This window comes from Gavia stellata, chromosome 29 (genome assembly GCF_030936135.1).
Source record: "Gavia stellata isolate bGavSte3 chromosome 29, bGavSte3.hap2, whole genome shotgun sequence".
Taxonomy (NCBI): domain Eukaryota; kingdom Metazoa; phylum Chordata; class Aves; order Gaviiformes; family Gaviidae; genus Gavia; species Gavia stellata.
This window is the reverse complement of record NC_082622.1, coordinates 8522914-8548401: the sequence shown is the minus strand read 5'-3', so window position 1 is coordinate 8548401 and position 25488 is coordinate 8522914. Positions and strand designations below refer to the sequence as shown.

General features: G+C 42.1%; 1 protein-coding gene across 1 annotated transcript; it reads left to right on the top strand.

Annotated features, from left to right (window-relative positions):
• The first annotated feature begins 646 nt into the window (after positions 1–646).
• Positions 647–24927, top strand: ZMPSTE24 (zinc metallopeptidase STE24). Its single transcript, XM_059830802.1, has 10 exons — positions 647–763; positions 2507–2653; positions 6415–6501; positions 7158–7274; positions 12589–12741; positions 16908–17049; positions 19436–19596; positions 21054–21158; positions 23098–23241; positions 23562–24927. Exons 1-10 carry the CDS (start codon positions 647–649, stop codon positions 23784–23786), a joined length of 1398 nt encoding a protein of 465 aa, XP_059686785.1. The 3' UTR covers positions 23787–24927.
• Positions 24928–25488: the final 561 nt, after the last annotated feature.

Genomic DNA, 25488 nt, shown 5'->3' with positions numbered 1-25488 from the left:
ATCACCTACAAAAATCACCTACTTCCTCGCACCCGGGCATCAGGAGAGGCTTCCGTGCAGTGCAAGGCGTCCAGCACGAACACGGTGGCGGGTGCCCTCCGTGCCCGCCGCCGGTGCCGCCCAAGAGCTCCGGCAGCTCCTACCAGCTCCGCTCCGCCTGGTCAAAGTGCCCGCAAGAGCCGCGGCTCCCCCAGGGCCGCCCCGGGGAGTCTCCTTGCCCGGCCTCCCCTCACACGACACCTTCCCAGGAGCAGACTTGGCCCACACCCGCGGGCTTCTGACTGGGACGTCAAGCGGGGCGGTCGCCTTACGCGCTCCCGCCGCTCCCCGAGGAAAGCAGCCCGCCCCGCGGCTCCTGCGGGGAGGCCGCCCCGGTCGCTCTGCCCTACCCTCTCCGCGGCGGGGCTGCCCGGGGCGGCGGAGGAGCCCCGCGCCAGCAGGAGCGGCTGACACGGCGGCCCCGGCGCCGTCCCGCTGCGGCCTCGCCGCCGCCCACCCCTGCCCGTCCCCGCCAGCCGCAGCGGCCGCTGCTCCGCCCGCCTCCCCTCAGGGCCCGGCCCGGCCCCGCCCCCCCCGCGGCTCCTCCGGGCGCCAGGCGGCGCCGCACCGCGGGCGGCGGAAGGAAGCGCGGGAGCGGCGCGGGGCCATGGCGCTGCCCGGTGAGCTGTGGGCAGAGCTGCCGGCCGAGAAGCGCATCTTTTGCTCCGTGCTGCTCTTCTCCTGGTCCGTCTACCTCTGGGAGGCCTTCCTGGCGCACCGGCAGGTCGGCGGGGGCTCCGGCGGGGACAGGCGCCACCGGGCCGGGGCTGTGCCGGGCCCGGCCTCGCCTCACGTGGGGGGCGGCGGGCGGGGGGGGCCGGCGCGGAGCGGCGCGGGGGCCGGCTGAGTCTGCCGCCTGCCTGGGGGCGGCTCGGCCCTGTCCCAGCCGAGGCAGCGGCGCTGGGGCGCGGTGTCAGCCCAGCCCGCCCGCCACCGGTCGGGGAACGTGGTCTGCCGCCGGCGGGCCGCGAGGGCGGGCTGCGAGGGGGAAGGGACTTGCCTGCGCACCCCGCGTGGGGGTTCGGAGCCGGATGGCAAAGCTCTCGGCAGCTCTGCCGAGCGGGCGCTGCCCCACTCGCTGCCTGCGTCTGCTCACCCTTGCCCCTGCTCTGGAGCACGGCTGATCTTCTGCGGACCGGCTGCGCTCCCTCGGATGAGCCCAGGCACTGTACCCCGCTTGCGTTAGCGGGGTGGCGGGGACGCTCACCGTCCCGTCAGTGAGGTGGGTTCACAGAAGGGTCCGAAAAGTGTGGGTGCGGTGGGGTCACCGGCAGCGCAGCACCTACCCAGCATCTCGATCCTCCTCCCCCAGGACAGGTGAGAGAGCGGGAAGGGCAAAAATGAGAAAACTCACGGGTCGAAGTAAAGGCAGTTTAATAAGTGAAGGAAAGGGGGAAAACCCCAAGTGCTGCGAAGGCAGTCGCTCACCACCTCCCGCAAGCAGGCCGATGCCGGCCCAGTCTCCAAGTAACAGCCACCTTGGGAGTCAAACCCTCTCCCCTCCCCTTTCTTCCTCCTCCACTTCAGTTTTTATTGCTGAGTGTAACATCATACAGCATGGACTATCCCTTTGGTCAGCCCAGGTCAGCCGTCCTGGCTGTGTCGCCTCCCAGCCTCCTGTCCGCCCCCAGCCTGCCCGCTGGGGAAGAGAGAGGGAAAGCCTGGACACTGCTCAGCAGTAGCCAGAGCACTGGTGTGTTATCAAGGCTGCTGCTTTGGCCACAAACGCAAAGCATGCCACCATGCAGACTGCTACGAAAAAATTAACTCCATCCCAGCCAGACCCAGCACAGCTGAGGAAAATACTGCTGGGAGGGCCGGGAGCAATGCTGCATACTCCTGTGAGCCATGAGATCAGCTAAGTTGTCTGTGAGACTGCAGCCAGTCAGAGGAACTGACTGATACTCCGGTCAGAGAAGAATGTATTTTGAAGTGACAAAGGGTAGGAGCTTTTCCTTTGAGAAGGGATGAATATACTGGAACGAGATAAGGCAGTGGATGGAATAAGGACTTTTAGTCTCTAAAAATTTTAAAGTGGTGAGTTCTCTACCAAAAATAAAATAGCACCTCATTTATGCAGCCACATCACAGATGTGTTTTCTGGTGAAGTTGCATGGGAGGATCCGGTGTTTAGTTTCAGACTCTGCTTAGTCGTTACTCTGGTGCAGTAAGTCACACCCTGTGGAAAAATGAGTTTGTGAGATCTTTATATAGTAACCATATTGGAAATAAATTCATAAACAGGCAACTCAGTTTCTGGTTATAACATAATTATTATGCTTCAGTTTAATATTTGGAACTTGATAGAAAACAGAAATTTAGGAATGTTTGTTATTTTGTGGTTTAGGGTTTTTTTTTTAAGCTTTCTGTGGTGGCCCATGGGATCGTGTTATATGTTACTTTTAAATCTTATTTATTGCCTAAAAAATATTGGATGTAGACTTTAAGGTTTTTTTCAATTTTTCAGAGACGGGTGTATAGAACAACAACACATGTACCACAGGAATTAGGACAGATCATGGATTCGGAAACATTTGAAAAATCTCGTCTGTATCAGCTGGACAAAAGTACTTTCAGCTTTTGGTCAGGCCTGTATTCAGAGGTTGAGGGCACTGTAAGTACCTGAGCTGCTCTAGCATTCGTGTGATACTTATCATGTACTTAACTGTGAAATACTTTGATTCTTAGTGATCCCATGCAGCTGCACTGTTAGCATTCCTGTGTCTTAACAGTAAACACTGAAATATGGAAGGCCTAGGATTCTGTGTTTCTTCTTTGTGGCTGTATTTGCCATATAAAAAGAAGAAATTATTCAGACACCACATAATTTCTCTATTGCAGTGCTGAGTCATACTGCACAATGACAATGTATTATTACATTTTAGTGGCACAGCTGACCTATTAGGGTTTCCACTGCCAAATAATTAAGCAACATTAGAATCATTTTAAATTGTTACAAATACAGACCTTTTTCTGTGTTTGGAGCGATGCAACTACTTTCATTTTTAGATTAAAACTTAAGCAGAAGGTAGAAAGAAAAGAAAGGCACCAACGGATACTTCTTAAGTGTAAGAACAATTACACTGGGCAAGTAGTGTTCGCATATATGAAAAAACAGAGCCATTGAGTTAGAACAAAGTATTTACATGTGTGATATGCAAACGGTCTTAAAAGAAAGCTTTTCTGACTTACTGCTGAAATGCACTGCTCATCGGTAGCACAACTGGGTCAGAAAGGAATCCTGAAATGCCTGGCATTGCAAAATACAATTAGGGTATGATCTACTACATGATGAACTTAAGGAAGCAAAAAGGTCAATTATAAAAGACAATGAAAATAGTATTGTAAAATAGTGTAAGTCATGTAACTGTGTAACTATGATGCGAAACCAGTACTTAAGAATTGTGACTGCTCTTAACTTTTGCATTTCCTGATCTCTTTTGTGCAGCCTAGCCTGTACATTGTCTCATATTGTATGAACTGGTAAAAATGTTCATGTGTCAGTATAGCTGTTACATTCTTCTTGTTGGGCTTTTTGGTATGCCGAGTAGAACTCAAGACAATTTTTGTGTGAATTTGAAAAGCTTCTGTGTTTTTGACTGGCTTTAGAGGCAGTATTTCATTTGAAAAAATGAAGCTATCTTCCAACAGCAGATTAGTGGACAAGGTGAGATGGTACTACCTAGCAAGTGCAACAAGTCAAAAGGTTCTGAAGCTTTATCATGATTTCAAGAGCTTTAGCCAAAACAGCTTCCCTTGTTGTTTTTGAGGAAAATATACATGATCGAAATGAGCCTCTTTTGCCACTGAATTTAGTGCCCTACTAAACAAAGAGCCCTATCAGCAGTCTGTGCTTATCTTCACCCAGGCCTACAATTGTTACGGTCCCCCACAACATTCTAGCCGCTAAATTGGAGAGAGGTGGGTTTGACAGATGGACTGTTAGATGGATAAAGAACTGGCTGGATGGCTGCATCCAGAGAGTTACAGCCAATGGCTCAATGTCCAAGTGGAAAACAGTAGCATCCCTGAAGGGTCCATACATGGTTGAATACCATTTATGCTGTCATGGCTGCAGCATATTTCCTAATAGGGAAAATACCTCTGGTGTGAAGGCTGCAGCAGTGGTATGGTTGTAACTAAGGCCATTGCCGCTCATTAGATTTCAGACAGCGTCTTCATTCCCGAGGCGAACTGTACGAGATTCAACAAGGTTAAGTGCAGGTCCTGCACTTGGGTCACAACAACCCCATGCAACGCTATAGGCTTGGGGATGAGTGGCTGGAAAGCTGCCCAGCGGAAAAGGACCTGAGGGTGTTGATCGACAGCCGGCTGAATATGAGCCAGCAGTGTGCCCAGGTGGCCAAGAAGGCCAAGAGCATCCTGGCCTGTATCAGAAATAGTGTGGCCAGCAGGACTAGGGAAGTTACCATACCCCCTGTACTCGGCGCTGGTGAGACTGCACCTCGAATGCTGTGTTCAGATTTGGGCCCCTCACTACGAGAAAGACATTGAAGTGCTGGAATGTGTCCAGAGAAGGGCAACGAAGCTGGTGAGGGGTCTGGAGCACAAGTCTGATGAGGGGTTGTTCAGTCTGGAGAAGAGGAGGCTGAGGGGAGACCTTACCGCTCTCTACAACTGCCTGAAAGGAGGTTGTAGAGAGGTGGGTGTTGGCCTCTTCTCCCAAGTGACAAGTGATAGGACAAGAGGAAATGGCCTCAAGTTGCACCAGGGGAGGTTTAGATTGGATATTAGGAAAAAATCCTTCACTGAAAGGGTTATCAAGCATTGGAACAGGCTGCCCAGGGAGGTGGTTGATTCACAGTCCCTGGAGGTATTTAAAAGACGTGTGGATGAGGTACTTAGGGACATGGTTTAATGGTGGATTTAGCAGTGCTAGGTTAACATTTGGACTTGATGATCTTAAAAGTCTTTTTCAACCTAAATGATTCTATGATTCTGTTCTACAATCAAGCTGGTACCTCTCATGTGTAGGGTACATGCAGCTTCTTCTCTACATGTATGTGATGATGAGTTATTGCTCCTTTCTGTGATGGTAAGCTGTGTCTTTCTGTTTCTCAGAATCTGTCCTGGGATTATCAGATTCCAGCAGAGCTAAAATGAGGTGGCCTCTACTGTCTGGGTTTGCCACTTCCTTAGAGCGTAAGCCGCATCCTCTATTGGCTTTGGCCTGAACTCGAAAGAGGCTGTCATGGCCAAAGTTGATAAAAATGGATGACAGTTTTGCAACATTTTGCTTTTAGTAGGTAGAAGTATGATTCATTAACCTAGCAAGTTAATTGAAGGGGAGATGCTGTGTTAGAATTACTGGTATGCTTTGATTTATTTCAGCCATTAATTATGTGGTTTTCTGTTTAACTAGTAAGTAGAATCAACATCATGCTAATAGCTGTCTTTGTTCAGGGTTTGGTACTTCTGGGATTTCCAGCTCTGAAACTTACAGGTAGCCTGCAAAGCAGAAAGAAGCTTGCTTGGGTCCTTTCCATCTCCTGCTGACGGTCAAAATGCACCCTAGTAGTTAGGTTATAAGAGTGAGTCTTTTGAAAATAAATAAGTAAATGAAAACCTGGTACTGTCCATACTGGAAGGCTGCCTACTTGAAAACTGATTTCTATATATATAGTGATGCATCACTTGCTAAGAAAGTAAATGTGAAACATTTGGAAGTCAAGCTGTTTAACAAACACTACCAGCCCCTGCCTTGAACTACAGTTAGCACTGGCTTCAGTGGCTCTGTCTCAAGCATTCCTTTGATGATGGTGCATCCCAAGTAGTCCACTCGCTGTTCTTGGCAACCTGTGTGGCAGGAGGCATTGCGAGGCAGGCACAAGGAGGAGAGCATGAAGCTTTCTTAAAATGGTTGAAGCAGCACTAATAGTGAAAGTGAAATTACAGCCTCATTCTGAATGCCTTTCTCTCGGTAGGGAATGCAGGTGAGACTGTCCCAGTGCAGTCAAGTTGCTGAATCTTGCATACCCTTCCTAGAGACGGTATGTTATACAACCATAAGACAAATGAGTTTTAAGGTCTTCTGAAAAATATACCTTACATCTGAGCCAATATAGAAGCAAAGTCTACAGTAAATAGGCTTGGAAATATGCTAGTATTTCCCAGGAAAACAAACAAACAAACAAAACAACTTGACCTGATCTCTATTTCTGTAAAGTAAAAGTGAACCATTGCCAAATATTCCAGGCTTTCTTATGCACTGCTAAGATCAGAGGGGGACAAAAAGCCTAATTAGAAAACTTTTCTCATTCACCCTTAAAAGGTCCTTATCATGTTGAAATTTTAATAGAATAAGTTAACAACCTGTTTCATATTGCCTCTGCAGTATGTGTTTTTGTTTTCAAGATGATTCTCCTCTGTGGAGGAATTCCTTTTCTCTGGAATTTGTCTGGTCAGATCTCTGGTCGTGCTGGGTTTGGACCAGAATATGAGGTAAGCAATCTTTAAATTTTAGTAAAAACATTTGGTCCATGAACTATACTGTTACAATAATTTTTATTTTTAAGCTTGCATTTACTTAAAGTGGGATTTAGCTACAATATAGTAAAAATAACAGATATTTTCTGGTGAACACAATGATTGGGTGAGTCTGAGAAATGATAGCAGTATGTGACTTTTAAATCAGCTTACCAATTAAAATAGCCTTGTATGTTAGAAAGCTGCTTGACTCAAACCAGGTGGTGGGTTGGGGTTTTGGGGGCTTTTTGTTTGGGTGTTGTGTTTTTACTAATACTAGATGTGATCTTCCTGCACAGTAAAAGGGTAAGAAATTTGAGGCTGCTGCTTATGTTGTCTTCGTGCTGTGGATGAGGCATCTATGCAAATTCTTGTCCCAAATCCTTAGTTTTTATTTAAATCTGTTTCATCAGTATATATTTTTCTTTCTTTAACATAGTAAGCTATTTCAGTGATCAGTAATCTAATCATCATAAACATGTTATTTCTATGAATTTATCTAGCTTCATCTTCTAACCAGTCTCAGATAAATCACTGACATAAAATCCATTTTTAACACATGGAATATTAATGTTAGTACAGGTCAGTAAATATCAGGTTTTTGGTTTGGTTTTTGTTTTGTTTTTTTTTAGATTGTTCAGTCATTGGTATTTCTGCTGCTTGCAACTCTCTTCAGTGCAGTGACTGGTCTCCCATGGAGTTTATATAACACATTTGTCATAGAAGAGAAACATGGCTTCAATCAACAGGTATTGTAGATAGCCCTTATATTGACCTAATGTCTTCAGCAGGTTTGGTTGGTTAGATGGACTGATATGTCCATACCTCTGCCAAAGACCATTAGTTTAAGGAACATTTCTTCTAGCACTGCATAAAAATAAGAGCAATGACAGTTTGTGACTGTTGCAGAAGTACCCATGCCACACCAGAATGTCTCTGTGTGAGCCCATGCCTCTGAGTAAAGAGAAGTGTGTATTCTAGCAGTGGAACATAGAACATTTCATACCTCAGATGTTCATTTTTGGGTGGGCTATTCTTTGCCCTTCATATGCCGTTCCTGAGAAGTCTGGATCACTGCTTGACAGGGGCAGTTCTGATTCACGGACACTGAACAGATGAAACAAAACTGAGAAGTTACTTTCTTCCTCCTTTTGTTTCACTTATTGATTTCTTCTATCAGCCTTTACTAAATTAGAGAATTCAGCTCTTCATTTGTACTTCTGTTAGGTATACAGTATCAGCCCTGGCTTTCTTACTTTCTCTCACCAACTTAGTTTAACCTGTTTCAGTATCAGTTTCTCATGGGATCAGATTTTCCTTTTGGGAGAGGAACCTCAATCTGGGACACATCATTAGCCATTTCATGCCAGAGCATAAGACTTGTTTTCTGCTTGTGGACCCAGCTAGTGCTGTCTACAGTACTTTCTGTTCCAAGTCTACTAGGAAGTTGGTTTTTTTTAACAGTAGAATAAAATTTGGATGGGTAGCAGATGTGAGATAAAGCTGTTTGGCTTGTTTTAATAAGGGTAGACATGCTCTGGTAGTTGCCAGTTCCATCTGCCAATTTCTATGGAGGCAGTGTTGCATTAAAGGGCAAGGCAATTTGGCAGAAAATAAACCCCCTTGCCTTCCAGCTTGTCCTCAGATGTCAGAGGGGCTGGGGGCGGCTAGGCTTAGATTCTGAGGGATGCCCAATTTTTCTGTGTTACAAGTCCGGTCGCATTCGACATATTGAACTCTCACGATTACGGATACACTCATAACACCATACACTTCCAGTCTAGTCGCGTTCCATGAACTAGCACGGCCACACTTAAGGGTTTTGGTGGTGTTCAATGAGAACTCTCACGGCTAGATTAGTGAATAGTGCAGTTTATTGAAGCAACAAATGCACAAGTTCTTTTGGACTGCTGGTAATAAAATTACTGCTTGCAAAGCATGTGCAAATACCAAGAATATGAGTAATACAGCCTGGCTACAAAGACCTTAAGTTATAAAGCAACTCTGTAGAGATTTCTAAGTTTCCCGGGGAAGCACTCGGTATAACCAAGTGTTCGAATCTTACCCAAAGGCGTCCCTGTGGGGGGGAAGAGAGGCTCAGCCTGTCGACTGATCCCAGGTGTCAGAGGTGGTCTGCAATGGTATCTTCCCTGGCATCCTTCCTCTCTTAAGACATTTTTATATTATTTGTCCTTACAGGTGGAGCTTGAGTGACTCTAGTCATACATACCTCTATTATAATTGGTGTACAAGTTTCTCGTTTTACTTTTAAAGGTATAGACTAAGAAAAATCCAGAGCGCAAGCTCAGTGAGGGGTGGTTGCACCTTGGAGGTGGGTAGCTTTGGGATGGAGGTGTGTTTTCTGGTATTATAATGAGATTATAATGAGCAAAGTTCACCCAAAGGATAGTATTTTGTCAAAAAATGACAGACTGTTGGCTCAGGGTGGTAAATATGCAGCTCAGGGTAGTAAATATGCAGCTTGTCAGTTCCATAGTACCTTCCAGTTCCCGTCTTATCACAGAGCCTGGCTGCGGTGTCTTCACTCCGCTCCACCCTCCGTGTAGTTTCTCAGCGCACCAAGCTCCCCTGGTGTTGCCAACATCTAAGGTTGCCTAGGGAACTTCTGTGGGATGGATTCCTTGCATATTCGCCACGCTCCACGCTGAAGATTTCTTCAATGCTGTACCTTTAAAATAAATTTAATTCCTATATTACCTCCAGCAATTGTTCCACAGGCAGGAAGACTGAGCTAGACCTAGTGGAATCAGTTTGTTTCTAAACTCATTATATTCCTGGTAATTGATAAATCAATGTTTTTTATTCCTTTTTATAGAACAGGTAAGAAAATAAGTGAGGAGAAAAGCTCTAAATATAATGATCCAGTTTGCACCCTCTCTCAATCATCTTTAGAACAGAAGTGCATAGGTCCTGACACATCCTGTATTATTTTGGTTCACGTCAATTATTTAGTGGCATGCTATTTTCTTTCCAGGGAAGCCCAACTATGAAAATTCTCACTGCGCAGTTTTGCCTTGACATCTGTATGTATTCCCAGAAACTGTAAGGCTTGTTTGGTGTGTTCCCCCCGCCCCCTTCCTCGGCCCCTGATGTTTGGATACTGTGCCAATGGTGGCTCCTGCTCCAGTCTTTGGGAAGCAGATATGAAAATTGTTCCACTTAGTCATAAACCTTGAGCTTGTAACCAACTCGGAACTCTTTTTATACTCCATATAGCTCTCTAGTCTTTTAAAAAAACCTTGTGCTTCTAAAAACATATGTGTAACTTCTAATAATCACTTTTTTCTCTCACCAGCAAGTAAATACTCGTCAGAATGTTGGCACACATGGCCTTTCACATCCTAGATGATTCTGAGCCATAGTCCTGGAGATCCCATTCCCTTCTGCGGACTTTACAGGGAACATACTGGCAGGCTAATATCCTGCTGCTATCACGGGAGGAAGGAATGTTCCCATGTTTCCAGAGCATGAGTCAAGCAATCTTTTGTTTGGGGAAATACCTATTTGATGTACTTTGTTTGTTCTCTGGCTATCACTTTTGTTCTGTAGTCCTCAAAAATTGTAAGGGCTGGCAAAGGCCTAACTCTTGCAACGTGCTTATGCCCTGGCCTAGCCTAGACGTGCTTTTGAAAGTCAGAATCCTTAAATATGCATCAAAAGCCATCTTTCACTGTTGTCTCTCATGTCAATTCTGAGTAGTCATGTCAGACCTGCACCTTGATTGTTTCTCCTACCTTAGTGAGGAGTAAGTTCCATCCTGGTGCCAGATCTGCAAGCCTTTTACATCCAGGACACAAAAGTTCAAAGACTGTCAGTATTGGGACCTGTAAAGCACTAGAATTAGAGCAAGCTGTCAGACTAGCTGATGGATGGAGAGGTTGACTTGATCAGGCCTTGATCGGGCCCTACCTCTGTGCAGAAACAGCAGAGAGTCAAACACTGAACTTAGCACCTTCGGCTTCTTTAAGAAGAGAGCTTGCGGAATTCATGTGGTTTCTTTGTATGCTTCAGGAAGGGTAAGGAGAATTCTGGGTATATCCTCCAAATATTTTCTCCTTGGAGCTGTGCCCTCTGGGTGCTTCACTGTTGTCAATGCAAAGTATTGTGCCTAATCAAATGAGAAAAGGAAGACTTGGCACTGACACTGTGGGTGTTGTTAAGTGCTTGATTGAGCTTTACGAGGTTTATTTCACCACAGTGGTCCTCATGCCAAGAACTGAAGGCTGAGTCCAGCTCCAATCCAATTTGAGGTACCAAATGTCTTACAAACATAGTCAAATCTCCATCTTTCACTTCAGACTGATGGGCTAGATCCTTTAGTGAATGTGCCAAATTCCCCCCTGGTACCAGCCTAGACTTTGGAACTTACAGCCATGATTCTCAAATGATCTCCAGATCAACTCTTTCTTCCATGGGAGTGGCTTGCTGAAAATGAGGATTTCTCTTGAAGTCATATCTGCCTTAGAAAGCAGGAAAGAGGCGGGGCAAAGATGAAAGACACCATGCCATTTTATAGCTCTGCTCCTCCTAGATTGTGGCACTGGAACTAAAGAAAGAGTTAAAATGAAAACTTGATGTAAATGGATTGTAGTTGATGTGTTTCAGAAAGCCCAGTGGAAACAGCGCTGACAGTATGCTTCTGTTAAGGGTTCTTCTAGGTAATATTAAGTGACTGTTTCTTCAACTGTTTACTAAGCTAAAAAATGAAAAAGCTATATAACAGGCCTTTTTCTGGCTGAGCTGGGAAGTAATAAAGGAGGAATACACTGTTGTGTGTTTTGTTTTCTCTCTCCTGGCTTGTTACCAGTTTAAGAGTCTTGATCAAATGGAAACAATTTTTCCTTTGTCCAGGATGACCCACAGAGTTTCTTTCATGCTTCTCCGTACTATTTTCAGGAAAGGAGCACTGCTTAGTGTGAATCAGAGCCGCAAGTCTTGCTTTTCTAGTTACAGGCTGTTTTGCTGGAAAAGGTAGCCCACACTACCTGAGAATATTAAAGGCAGGCAAGTAACAGTATCTTCTGGAGTGCTCCATTTGTGTGGGCTTGTATTTATACAATTGTGTTCCTGTTGATACTAATGGTTGCTTAGCAAGAATATATCACCAGAGTGCTCACTGTGTGACCAGAGTGAATATGTCTACATAAAGAATAGCCTAAAATTGTGGGTTTATGTCTGATTTGTGTTTCTGATAGTCATGGAAGTCTGAGGCACCTATCCAAATTCTTGCCCCAACTCCTTAGTTTTTATTTAAATCTGTTTCACCAGTATTATTTTTCTTTCCAGACGAGTTCCGTATCTTTAACGTAGTATGGACTTTTTAATATAACCTTGTTGGGAAGGATCTTTACATAATCACCCCCTCACTTCTGTGCTTTGCAGATAGCTGTAAGTACTGAAGTAACAACTCCTGAAAGAGCTGGTTGGGTCTAATCATGTTGCAGAGTCACTAGATCAGATTCATTCAGGTAGAGATCTTTGAAATTTCTGTTGCTTCTATTAAAGTTATGCTAATTTTAAAACCTGAGACACCTACATGACTAGTAACTGCATGTCAGTGGAAGCTTGGAGTAAAATACCCAATATATAAAATTCTTTAATAGGACTTCTATATATTTCCAGTTAAGACAATCAGCTTAGTGGAGGCAAGTGTTCAAAGACAAAGTATTTTACAGTACCTATGTTTCTTTAAGAGTTTCCTATTCTCTAAAAATCCCATAATGTCTAGGATATAGATTGGTAAAGGAATTAAGGATACATGTGCAACACCCAATAAGGGTTTGGGTCAGATCTTGCTAAGGAAGAGTGCATCTGCACGGGCTTGGAGTCCATGTGGATGTAAAGAGCCACAACTGCCAGGAGAGGGGGTGAAAAGGTTCTTCCACCTTTTCTTAACTGACTGATTTCCTTATCACATTGGTATTGCTGTTCTGCGATTTGTCTTATTTTGTTTCTGTGCATCCACTGAAGAGATCAGTTCATAAACCACTGTGGCACATCAATATTTACGTTAAAAATATCGCTGGTATCCTTTCTTTACAGACGCTGGGATTTTTTTTTAAGGATGCTATCAAGAAGTTCATCGTGACTCAGTGTATTCTGTTGCCAGTGACATCCCTTCTGCTTTACATTATTAAAATAGGGGGAGACTACTTCTTCATCTATGCCTGGCTCTTCACTTTAGTTGTTTCCTTGGTGAGTATGAGAATATGTTTGGGTTTCTTCCAAATGCTAGCTTGGTTGCATGTCTCAGTGTGCTGAGGTTTAAAAACATAACTCAAAGGAAATGGAGGAAAATCTAAATCTCCTGGGAATTTTAATGTGTACTTTAACAGTGTGTCTTGCTGTCAGTGTACTTGTTCAGGAATAATAGCTCCTTCTCTGGAGATATTCAGAACTCACCAGGACGCATTCCTGTGCAACCTGCTGTAGGTGAACCTGCTCTGCGGGGGAGGGGGGGTGGGGGGATGGGGATTGGGTTGGACTAGATGATCTCTAGAGGTCCCTTCCAATCCCTATCATTCTGTGATTCTGTAATTGTCCACATTAATGTGGTATCTTATATGTTATATATTTAATACTGGAGTGTCTTCATCAGTTGAAAAATAAACACTCAAAAAGCTTTAGAATAGGTACTGGAAATACAGCACTATGTGGTGAGAGGTTTTCCTTTTTTCTTAAATATAGAAAGGGCACAGGGACAACTGCCAGCAGTTTGGCAAGACAAGGCAGCATGTGCTTAGGACAGTAATGTTTCCATTGGGCTTTTCTTACAGGTTATCAAGCACCGATTCTCAATTGCATTGCTTTGTACTGAGACGAGCAGCAATTTTCCATTTCTGGTTCTGCTTATATAGCTGCTTTTATACACTGAATTGTTAACTGACATTTTTAGGGCTTATATTAAAAGGATCTTTTTGTATACATCATACGGATTTGATGTTTTCTATTGTTACTACAAGCTCTGAGGTCTGTATTTTTTTTTTTCTTTCTTCAACATAGTGCTCTGCTGGCTTTTTGCTCAATACACTAACCATTGCTCACCCAAGAAAGAAATCACAGAAGTACTATTGTATATATTAATTCATTTTTAGATTAAAAGAGCACCTTAACAAGGTGTTAGCCTAACAATAAATTTGGGTCAATCAATCCCTAATTCTTATGTCAAGTTCAGACTTTCTGGTTGAACTGGAGTGCATCATCAAGAAAATTTTTAGGAACACCTGGGTAGGAAATAACGATTGTTTTCTTTTCTAAGCTTCTCTTTCATGACTTAAGTACGTGTTGCTTTTTTTTTTTTTTCCCTTTTCCTTCTCCCCACTGCTTCTAGATTCAGATTACTTTTATAGCTTTCTTGGACTTTCAGTTTGTCAGCTTCCTTTCTAAAGCACAGGCATTGGCTGGCCCCATTTGTACAAAAATGTAATCATAATGCTATGTGGGAGGCCATTGCAATTAACGCAGGAAAATCTGATTTCCCACTTGATTCCCACAATCCAATAGCTGCACTGACTTTCTCAGACGTGGCAACATGGAAAGAATTGTGTCTCAGTTCAAACCATGACTGCAAAGTCTTTTCATAATCCTGTTTTTATGGGATACAGATCTCATTTTCTGAATTGTATTTGTTGCTTACTTGTTAGGCATCAGTGAAGCAAAAATACATGTACCTGAAGTAAAACCTGTGTGGATTAGTGGATTTCTGTATGGTCACTAATTCTGGCATAGTGCAGTTACCAGTGGTGTGTTTCTGAGGAACTCGATGACAATACTATAGTAGCAGAAGTGCCCCACTTAGGTGGTTAAGTCTAGCTTACAGTTACTACTTTGAGTTCTTTCAAGCTTTTTGTTTGTTTGTTGGCTTAATTATACAGTGTTTCCTGTTGATTTGTTGTGCTGGCTCCTGCTTTCTGTAGTCCAGGTGTCCTTATGCTCTGACATTTTCGCTTTTTTTGGTCTCTGAACATGTTATGAAAAATCATAGTGTTAGGCCTCAAATGTCAGTTCGTGTGTATTGAAATGACGATTACAGAAAGATTTGTGGAGACTCTGATCAGTACTTCTTAAAGAATTGTTCTTTTTCTTTCAAGCTTTGAACAGCAGTATACTTTTAAATCATAATTCACCATTTGAGCTACTGTTCTGTCAACCTGAGTGAAACAGTTCATACTTAACAGATTATACTTACAGATTATTCTAGTGTAGCAAAATTGGGGAGATATTAGTTCCTCATGTGATATCCAGTTCATATTTTAAATTTTTAGTCTTAAAAGCTTTGAAGGCTTTGAAGGCTTGCTTTTTCATAGAAGTATTAAGCTGAAATTTTAAAAGAACTGGTAGTTTCAGGACTGAAAGAAGATACAGGATTTTCTGAAATGGCCTGCCCTCATTTGTACACCGAAAGTGAAATTTTTTTTCTTAGCTTCCTTTATACCAGTCATTGACTGCTTTTATTCTTGCCATCTTTTCTTTAAAATATATGTTGTAAAAAATGTATGATCTCATGAGAGATACTTTCTGAATGTTCATTTTATAGTCTTTATCAAGTTTAGTAGAAAGAAGAGATGTAGGTGAGTAGTACCTAACACTAATTTCAGGGTGAGAACCAGAACATACTCAGCTGATACCACATCTCTTTCTCTGTCACTTTCCTGTCACAAACTAGTATTTTATTTTTGCTTTGCCTGCCCCTTCCAATTGAGCTGTCCACGTAGAATTTTTTTTCCCCCCTGAGATTTTACAGATACTTTAGAAACCAATAAAACAGGGGTTAGCCTGTCCTTTACACACCAAAAGCTAGAACATAAAACATGTTGTGTCAGAGCTACAGACTTCTGTACTGAAAGATAATGTAGCAAGACCAAGTGGCTCACTCTTTTTTTTTTTTTTTTCCTCTCCCCCACCCCTTTCATTTTTTCATGAGGATTAAGTGCATACCCAGACAATTGGTGCTTTTCAGGTGTCTTGCAATGTCACTGGGCTTTACAGGGTGTTGATCACGGTTTGAGGCCTTGATGTGTGGGTTTGAACAGTCTTTTGACATGCAAAATAACCTTAAGAGGTGTTAGGTTTACCCTTTAGAGTTCAGTTTAAGGAAAAATTCCAGTTGTAATCACGTTCCATAACTCTGTAATCATGGTTAGAGTTGCATTCTTCTACCAGTCTGTTATGCCTGCTGATATCAAGGGATTACACATAAAGATAAAAACTGGAAATTAGTCCACACATACTACGTGGTCTAAGACACTTGTTGGGACTGAAACAGACAGCTGATTTCTGCTCTGTAAAATACTCTTCTACACTTGCTGCAAAATATCTGCAGAGGTTTAAACTCTTAACAGTTACAGTAACGAAAGTAACTTTTATTTTCTAGTGGTGTTTCATATTGATGCCCCCACTTGCTATGACTTTGGAAAAGTAAGTTTCCCTAGTTGTAGATTTCATTGGACTTTTTGAACGGTGCAGATACTTTCAAAAGTCAGTGTACTTCTTTTCAGAGGAAGAAAACCTGTCAAGATAATTTCGAAGTTACTGTTGATGTCCATTTGCCTCTCATGTCCTATTTCTTTTTCACTAACCACAATTTAAACTTTTTTCCAGACCTTTTCTTTAAAATAAATAAATAAAAATTACTTCATGAAGGTCTAGAGTGTGAGGGAAGGGAGTTCAGTTTTCCTTCCCATCACAGCGTTATTCCAGTCCTGGCTTTCTCATCTGGGCTACATCTGCTGGCAGCTTGATGAGATGCAGGTGCATTGTAGTGATTTTTGGGACATGGCTGTTAATCCGTTGTGGACCAGAGGCATCAGGCAGTTCCTTAGCCCTGCATACCACTGGGAGAAGGGGAAGAAAATGGGGAAACATTAAATTTCTTGCCTGTTTTAGACTGTGGCTTTTGCAAGTTAGCAGGAATTTGAAGAAGCGGGACTATCTCCTGGTTCAGTAGACTCTGCTGCTCATTATGAAACACTTCAGAGCTTTCCAGTATCGGTGAAGTGGGTGAAAGCGACAGCCTGTCACTGATAAGACCACTGCTCCCAGCTGTCATAGTGGCTTTGCCTTCTGTGGTTTGATGAACCATCAGAGCAAAAGCACTGTTTACACTAATTCTGCTGAGGACTGTAGATTGTATATGGACCTGCCCCACCCCTATCTTGCTGTTGAATTGCTGACTGTCAACAGACTAAGCAGTTGTCTTCCTCAATGGGATCACCCATAGAGAGCCTTGCTTCATACAGGACTGTGCTTTATCAAGTGTTTTTTCTGAAATTGTGCCCTCTTTTTGTACTTACTCATGCTCCACTTTTAGTACTAAACACACATTTGTATGCCTTGTTTTTGAAGTCTGTATGTGTTTGCAGGTACTTGTTACAATCTATGCAGACTATATTGCACCTTTGTTTGATAAATTCATTCCACTTCCGGAGGGAGAGCTCAAGCAACAAATTGAAACAATGGCAAAGAGCATTGACTTCCCATTGACTAAGGTGTATGTTGTTGAAGGTGAGATTTTTTTTTAATAAAAAGACTTAGTAATTTTGAATTTGTGGATTTTTAGCTTTGATTGTGGATGCTGTAGTAGGGCAGTTGCATATATTCCTCAGCTATTGTAATACTTGCCAATGTCTGCACCATTTTCCTTTCTCTGCCTTGGGGTCAGAAAAGTGAAGCTGAATGTACAGCCTTAACTCACCATCTTGTTGGAAGCATTGTCTTGGCTCTGTGGACTGGAAATACATAGCACAGTCAGAAATGGAAGCAGCAATCAAGATTCCAATTTTAGATCTTTAAACCAGAGGGTTTTTTAATCTTTTCTAGTCACAGTTTAGCATTAATTGTCTCAGTCCTTGGTGAAACAGCTGAAAAAGTTATGAAAGTTAAAAACACCTATTCCTTCTTAGAGTGTTCACATCATGGTCTCTTATGGTATAGCTGGATGGACTCATACCTTCTACTGTAATTTTTTCCCTTTCTAGTAATGAATTTCTCATCCTTTTTTCTTAGGTCATGGAATATAACATGGAGCATGCCAGCTGCCATGTCTCTTCCTCTCCACGTCCATGCTCATGGAGCACTTTACTGTTTGACATTTCCACTGTTACTCATTTTGCTCCCTTCTGAACTTGATTTCAGGGACTTTCCCAAATTTTGTTTTGGTTTTGTGCCCCACCTGTGAAGATCAGAGGTGTTCTTATTGCCTTGGTGAAGGCAGTATGAGATGGCATAAAGAGCTGAAATAGTAGAATTTTGCTGTAAGAGAGGGTGATGAAGGCTTTATCTAGCCTGGAAACTGTGGCTTTCAAAACTTTGGGCTGGCCAAATCTAGCCAGTGCTCTGCCTCAGTGCAGCCAGGAACTACTACTATTGATGTACTTGGGGCCCAACAAACTCTTCTCTTTCCTAGTGAAGTTGCAGTTTTTCAAGCTTGAGAGTCAGTACAGAGGCTTGTCAAATAAGTAAGTTTTTCCCATATGCGTTGCTGGCTGTATCCTAGCTTTTAACCATGGTGAAAGTCCTATGAGCCACTTGTTGGTACTCTGGCACCTATGTAGTGTACTCCTGTATTGGCTTCTTCAGCATGTCTGCATTTAGTGGCAGTGATCTGCAGTGGAGGGAGGCTGCCAGACCCCTGTTTTCTTTTCTGGCATCCTTAAGAGTGTTGAGCCAGCACCATTCCCTTCCGACACGGGGCACTGGATGTGTGAACATCTTTTTGCCAGTGTTTTTCTGCACGCTGTCTTGGCTCTTCCCACTCCGGAACTGACTTCTTAGTAACATGTATAACCAAGTCCTTTAATTTCAGGGTTCATTCTGTAACAGGCAGATTACAAAGGCTCCTTCTCTACCAACACTTAGTGGAGGATGAAGTGTTTTGTGATACACGGATGAAAGGGAACATTGCTACCCTGTGGCTGTTCAGATTTCTTTACTGAGAAGGGACTGGATGCTGAGGCTTTATACTCTGACCATCCCCTTCCTCTGTCTTGGTTTGGTGCTGAAGGTTACCATGACCATACCATGGGTTGGCTTGCAGTGGAACAATGGATGTTCTGTGCCCTAAGGACTTGATGCAGCTCATACATTTATAGTGAGAGTTGAAGGCAAATGCCTTCAACTTGAAGTATCTTACCTTTTGCTACAAAAACCAGAGCAATACACTTCTTCTCTGAGACGTCTTTCAGTCCTGATGTTGCAACAGCTCCTGTCCATAGGCAAAACCAGGCGAAACTTAACATCTGCTTTGATCTAGAAAGCTTTTTAATCAACTGAAACGGTCCATGTTCCATGGAAGGAGATGAGTTTCTTGGCCCCAAGTATATTGATAGTAGAAACAGTCCCTGATTCACCTGTTGTAGACAAAAGTAGCTGTAAAAAATTGCCTATTTCAAACAAAATAATTTTGAGGGACTGCCTGATACCTGCAGCTCATCTCTTCATGTTCTCCTTATCTAACATCTTCATCCTCAACTGTTTCGAATCATCTTTGCTGGCACACTGAAAGAATTTTAAGTGTATTCGTCACTGGTCTTTTGCCAGGAGGGCAGTACATGTTCTACGCAGAATGCTCTTTCCACTCTGAACCTGAAATTGCAATACAATTGCATTTCTCTGGCTATTAGATCTTCACATGACTACTCATGATTTTAGTGATTACACGTTACAGATGAAAAAATTTATTTCTCTGTTGGAGTTACTAAATCAGATCATCATTACTTACATCATTTTAAAATATGCTTCAGCCTGCAAACTCATTTGCTTGAGTTTGCCTACCATTCATTTGGGGACTTTGAGAATTCCTTTGGAAGAATCTGTTCTGTGTAATATTGCATAGTCATCAGTGCATGGGATTATTCAGATCATGGTCTTTAATGTAAATTTTCCCCATCAGGTTCTAAGCGTTCTTCTCATAGCAATGCTTATTTCTATGGATTCTTCAAGAATAAGCGGATAGTACTCTTTGACACCCTCCTGGAAGATTATTCTGCATTGAACAAAGAGCCAGCAGAAGGAGAAGATGGTGAGAATGAAGAGACAAAGTCTAAAACCAAAGTGAGTTGTTCATCTTTATTTTTCATCGTGTTATTTACTTCTTGGTGAAATACTCTTTTGTGTTTTCTGAATGTATTTTAAAGGTCCTGAATGAGATGCTAAAACCCAAAACCCAATGATTTCATCACCAAAGTATCCTTGAGCTGCTGATTAGAATTTCTGGGGCTGTGTGAGTGGGGCAGATAGCACCAAAGAGACTGTAGAAATCCACAGGGGCTTTAGCAAAACATTGGTTCCCTGCATGTAAAAAATAGGTCTTCCTTGTAATTGTTTGAATAAGGGTCCTGTTCAGGTTTTTAGCTTGTGTTCCTTCTCTTGGGACTGCCACACAGAAGCTTCCCTTTGAAGGAAATGCTTTTGACTATCAGTGTGTCATTCGTGTGCCTTTTACTACACGCAAGAATTTTGGTGCAAGAGACATGCATGTGTGCACACGTACAGATTCCACATGTGCATCCCCTACTGCCCACCCGCCCTGGTCAAGAACAGCATGATGGCCTTTCATTGTCCTTTCCATTGACGTGCAGCTGCTGTAACAGCTTTTGTGGCATCAGGAGAGTGTAGGGATGATTAAAACTGATGGAATACTTTCTGAAGAGCCTGAAAGAGTAATTCTGAGAAGGCCTCGCGCAGCCTACGGTTAGGCCAACGTATAGATTGTTGTTCAGTTCCGCTTCTGTTTCTTGTAACTGTGTTGGTGGTGAAATTCTCTTCATCCACGGTTTGATATGGCATCCTATGGAAGTGGGTGATGAGAGGAGGGCATTTTGAGCTCACCTGCCTTGAAAAACTTGGAGAGCCTTCTCTAGTCAGAATAATTTGTTCCATTTCAACAGGTTCTTCAGCTGTGTTCTCAGTACACAAGCCCACATGCTTGCTTCTGATTTGATAATGTACCTTTGAAGGTACAGATGTCCATCTTTCCTAATGATAGCTTTAAGGCATGTCACAGCATTTGTTGCAGAGGACGGGGATGTTGTCATTCATTTTTAAAGGAACAGTAGTGCCTTGGGAGGGAGGTTACATGTTGAATGTTGAAGGAAGTAGGGAGAGGGCTTTGCTCTCAATTCTTTGTTGAAAGTCTGTGGCTCTGAATGTCTGCTTCCATTGTAATGCCTTGAGTAAATAAACAGGATGAGATCAAGGGATGGTAGGAGAGAGTGGAAGGCAAATTTTTCAGCATTTTTCAGGTTTGCACAGGCATGTCTGCATACGTAGAAATAAGTGAACACCACCTCATGGTAGAAATCTTGTTGAACTTAAAAGTTTATTTTTTTGTAAGAATCTTCTTGAAAAAGGCTCAATAAGAAATTATATGTGTGTGTCTGCTGGTAGAAGGGAATGGCCTGATCTAGAGACACTTAAGTGACCTAGGAAAAAACAATCTACTATGTAATAAGTTTATTCAGCTGTGTTCAGTCATACCTGATACTACTTCTGCTTTATTATTCCCTCAGAGTAAGAAACAAGGATGTAAAAATGAAGAAGTTCTGGCTGTACTTGGTCATGAATTGGGTCACTGGAAACTAGGTCACACTGTCAAAAATATTATCATCAGCCAGGTATGTTATGATAAACTGGTGGCTTTCCTAGAGTATTCTGTAACTACTGCTGTTTCCAAATGCCTGCATCCAGATTTGTAAGTGTACATTCACAAAATATACTTACGCTCTGCAACAGAAAGTTGGTTTTTTTGGTTTTTCTATTGCTGTATCTACAGTGAACACGCACTAGCCTTTCTGTCCCCTCCTTGCTCCATCTGGTTGCTAGAAAGCATCTAAGAAAGCATGTCTGCTGCCATTGTAATTCATCTCAGCAGGCTTCTGAAGTTGGGACACATTTTTCTTGCTCTCTAACACTTTTTCCTTGTCTGTTTGAATCTCAGGGCCTTCTCTGAAGGTCTATTTCCATCCCTGTGCTAGTGATAGGACTGGATGTATCCTGTCTCCCAGCCTGCCTTTTTTCAGGTGCTTGTCATTATCTCTGAGAAAGCTATGTATCTGAGAATTTCTATCAGTCTTGTTCCCTGGAGTCCTGAGAAGGGATGTGATTGAGAATTATGACACAGGAGGGCATTCTTACTTATTTAGATTGTATTCTCATACTTTGTACGTTGATTATTGGTAAATAATTTTATTGTGCCGTTCTTGGTGCATACCCAAATAGGCGTGAACATTGAAGCCATCTCTAGAGATTGCCCAACCTCACCTTTGAAGAAAAGGATCCTGATGGTCTGTTTACTCACGCATATGTATGAACATTGCACAATACAAAGGAATTCCTACGCCAAACCTCCTACTTCAAATTATTTTATTTGCAAGGCACAGCTATGTGCCTTCTGTTAAATTACTATCAACAGTCTACTATATGCTTTGGTGCAGATTTGTCTTATTCCAGGTATCACTCACCCTTCTTTTCTCCAAGTTCCCAGTCTTTTTTTTGGTTTGTTTCTCTTAGTTGCCCTCCTATGCACCTTCTGTAACTCCATCATGTCTGTCTTGAGATGTGTGCACCATTCCAGGAATGCTCTTCTGTTCTTTTTCTAAGGCTATTCACAAGCTTTTCAGGCTGTAAATTTCACTATCAAGGTCCTGTTTAAGAAAATATCTTTCCGTTTCAACACTGGCTTTTTCTTACCCATGCAACTGAAGACTTCAGTGAGGTCCTTCTCGCTTTCTGCTTTAAAGCAAATACCTTCCAACTTCTGATATCAGTGTTGATCCCTACTAACTAGCAACTGTTACGGTGCTTTTGCCATTCTGCTAACTCATGTAACTTTTATCTTTGGATCCACTTTCTAGATACTATTTGCTGTAATAGGTAGATTTTATCTTCACTTCCAGAAATTTTCACAAATTATTCTGCAGTGTCTTCTACTTTTTCTGTTGATTTGTTTTGTCACAGCCATCTCTCTTTTTTTCTGTCCCATGTGTTTTAATAACAAACAATATTCTGGCACCTTCCACATTACTCTAAAAAGACCAAACAGCCACTTGAATGGATTGAAAAGGTACTAATCACCTTCTCTAGAAAACCTGGTAAGGCATGGTCCTGCCTCTTGCCTCTGAAAAACCAGGCAAGCACAGTGCTTGTACACAGTGATGCATGGCTTAGATGGAAACATAGATTGTTTCCAGGAATAGAAGTATGACACAGCACAGGCACATTTTGTTTGGTTTTAAACTTTTTGGAACCTATGCTTAAGTTCAAGTAGATGGATTCTACCCTGTACTCCCTCCTCACTTGTCTTCTTGCCTTTTCATCTTCATTCACTACTTAGACTTTTTTTTAGCTCACTGACAGAAAATAAGTGTTCCTTTACTGCATGCATTTACAGAAAGCAGGTAAAGGCCAGCTGTTTGTTCCTCTTTGTATATTAGTTCTGAAGTAATCTATCTTATTTTTTTAGTGGTATTTCTATGCAAATCTGTAATATGAATAGGCCATGTTTTAGACTTTGAAAAACTCATCTTAATCAAGAATGTTGTTTCCTTTCTCTAGATGAATTCCTTCCTCTGCTTCTTCTTGTTTGCTGTGTTAATTGGTCGAAAAGAACTCTTTGCTGCATTTGGTTTCTATGACACCCAGCCTACCCTGATAGGCTTGATGATTATTTTCCAGTTCATTTTTTCACCTTACAATGAGGTAAATTATTTTCAAGACATAGATGCTGAAGTATTGTCCTATATAAGTAATTTAAGTAATGATTTTGTTTTGACTGGGGCGGGGGGGGGGAGTTTGAAGTTTCTAGGGGCTCTATCTGGTATCTCACTTTAATAAGTAGGCTTAGTGCTTCATGTTGGGCAAGACTCCCAGTTTCAGGTGTGGCCTGGATAAACCTTGGTGAGATCATTCTACAGCCACAGTGATGTGTGGGAAGGAAGGTACAGTAGTATTTACTGATGCTGTAAGGAACTTGCAGATAGCTGATTTTTAAAATAATTTTAGTATCTTTCTCTCCACAGGTTCTGTCATTTTGCTTGACTGTATTAAGCCGACGATTTGAGTTTCAGGCAGATGCATTTGCCAAGGAACTTGGGAAGGCTAAAGACCTATATTCTGCTTTGATCAAGCTAAACAAAGATAATTTAGGATTCCCTGTTTCTGATTGGATCTTCTCAATGTGGCATTACTCCCATCCACCCCTTTTAGAAAGACTTCAGGCCTTGAAAGATGCAAAGCAAGAGTGACAGGAATCATTGTTGGTTCAGAGACAACGCTTCCATCTCAGAAGCAAAGTTCAGAGCTGCTTTTTAATTTCTTTTTAAAAATGGATAATGCCAATTAAGTGCAATGTTAACAGCACCACTGATCTGAGAATCCTGAAACAGGTATTAAATGATAAATGACTTTTTTTAACAAAAACAAAACTGTGGAACTTAATTTCAAAAAAGTACTGGGTGAAGACCTTCCCCACGCACACACTGGCTTTTATCTCCATATCATAGTATAGACTTGTAAAGGGAGGAAAACAGAAGTATAGACTTCAAAGCACCTATTTCTTCAATTTGTCTATGCCTTGAACATTGCTTTTGATCCCTTTCCCATTCTCAGCGTTCTGTGAACCTTCCCAGTCTCAACCTTCTTCACAATGAAGAGGGTTTGAGTGACTTGATTTCTTGTATACTACTACTTGTACTCGCCAGTCACTGTTTTGTGTTTTAAAAGCTGAATGCAAGTACAGGCCTTTCTCCTGGATTCATGTCTGTTGTAATTGAAAATGCTACTTAATAAAACATCCTTTCTCTGAAGTGTGGGAAGAAGGGTGAATTACGGCTGAGGAAATGTACCATGGCTTCCTTAAATACCGACTAGTGCTCATTTTTTAGTAGCATAGTGGGATTAGGCTTCTCCTCTTCACTGTGCTGCTGGGGGTGTGGAAGGATGTTACCGAGAATCAGATCAGGACCCACATGTTAGAGAAAGTTGCTAATTCTCTGTTCTTCTCCATTTTGCCCGTGAGCAGAATGGTTAACAGCTTTTCCACACCTTGGTTCCTCCATTTCTGTTGTCCTTTGCCTAAATTTTTTGTGCATATGGAAGTGTCCAGTTGCTCAGTGTTTCAGAGCCAAACTTTCATTCTGAGGAGGTTAGTCCTCCACTCCATGGAGGGTTTTCTATTAATATGAATCCAGCTGAAATAGCAGTGCTGGAATACTTAGAAAATATTCATCGTTGTTGTTCTGATATAAATAGCCCAAGACACATTTTATTCATATAGGTTAGTGAAGGACAAAGTGAATAATTGCGGAAATGGCTTCTGCATTGATTATCTCAGATTTTTGTGATGAAAGGTGGAATTAATCTTTATTTCAACAAAAGTAAACTTAAAGTTAAATATAATTTTGTACATGCTATACAAATATTTTGGACCAGACTGAATGCACATACTTCAGAAATAAGATTTTGTATCTGTGGTAAATTAAAAACTTATGCTCAGCTCTATATAAAGAGAGAAGTTGCTGAAGCAAATTCTCATTGTTTCAGATGTCAGAGTATTCTCCGAGACTTTACTGTTAGCTTAAATCTACTTTTCTGATCATAGAGAAAAATGCCTCACAAGATGATGGGCATGATGATGTCTCAGGTGCAACAAGATAGAAGATGTTGCTAGAAGCCCTTTGTATGCCATATTCTAATTGTGTTTGTACCCTAGCGAATAGGAAGCTGAACTATAGATACGGAGTTACAAGACAGTTTTACAAATATGGGGAGCCTATATTTGTCATGTTAACTGCATTTAATAAATGGCCCTTAAAAATAAAAGGATTAATTTGAATCTGTCAATTCAGAAGACTAAATGTATGTGTGAAGTTTTGAGTTTGAGAAGTTTGTTGGTGTAAACCTATAGAAAACATGTTCAATGTGCTCTGAGAAAACCATTTGTCTCGC

Bases quoted from the DNA above. Each gene is read 5' to 3' on its own strand.
- ZMPSTE24 (XM_059830802.1), top strand. From the start codon at position 647: ATGGCGCTGCCCGGTGAGCTGTGGGCAGAGCTGCCGGCCGAGAAGCGC. The intron at 7,275-12,588 runs GTATTGTAGATA...CTTTCTTTACAG, and splicing joins AACATGGCTTCAATCAACAG to ACGCTGGGATTTTTTTTTAA. The intron at 21,159-23,097 runs GTATGTTATGAT...TCCTTTCTCTAG, and splicing joins AAAATATTATCATCAGCCAG to ATGAATTCCTTCCTCTGCTT.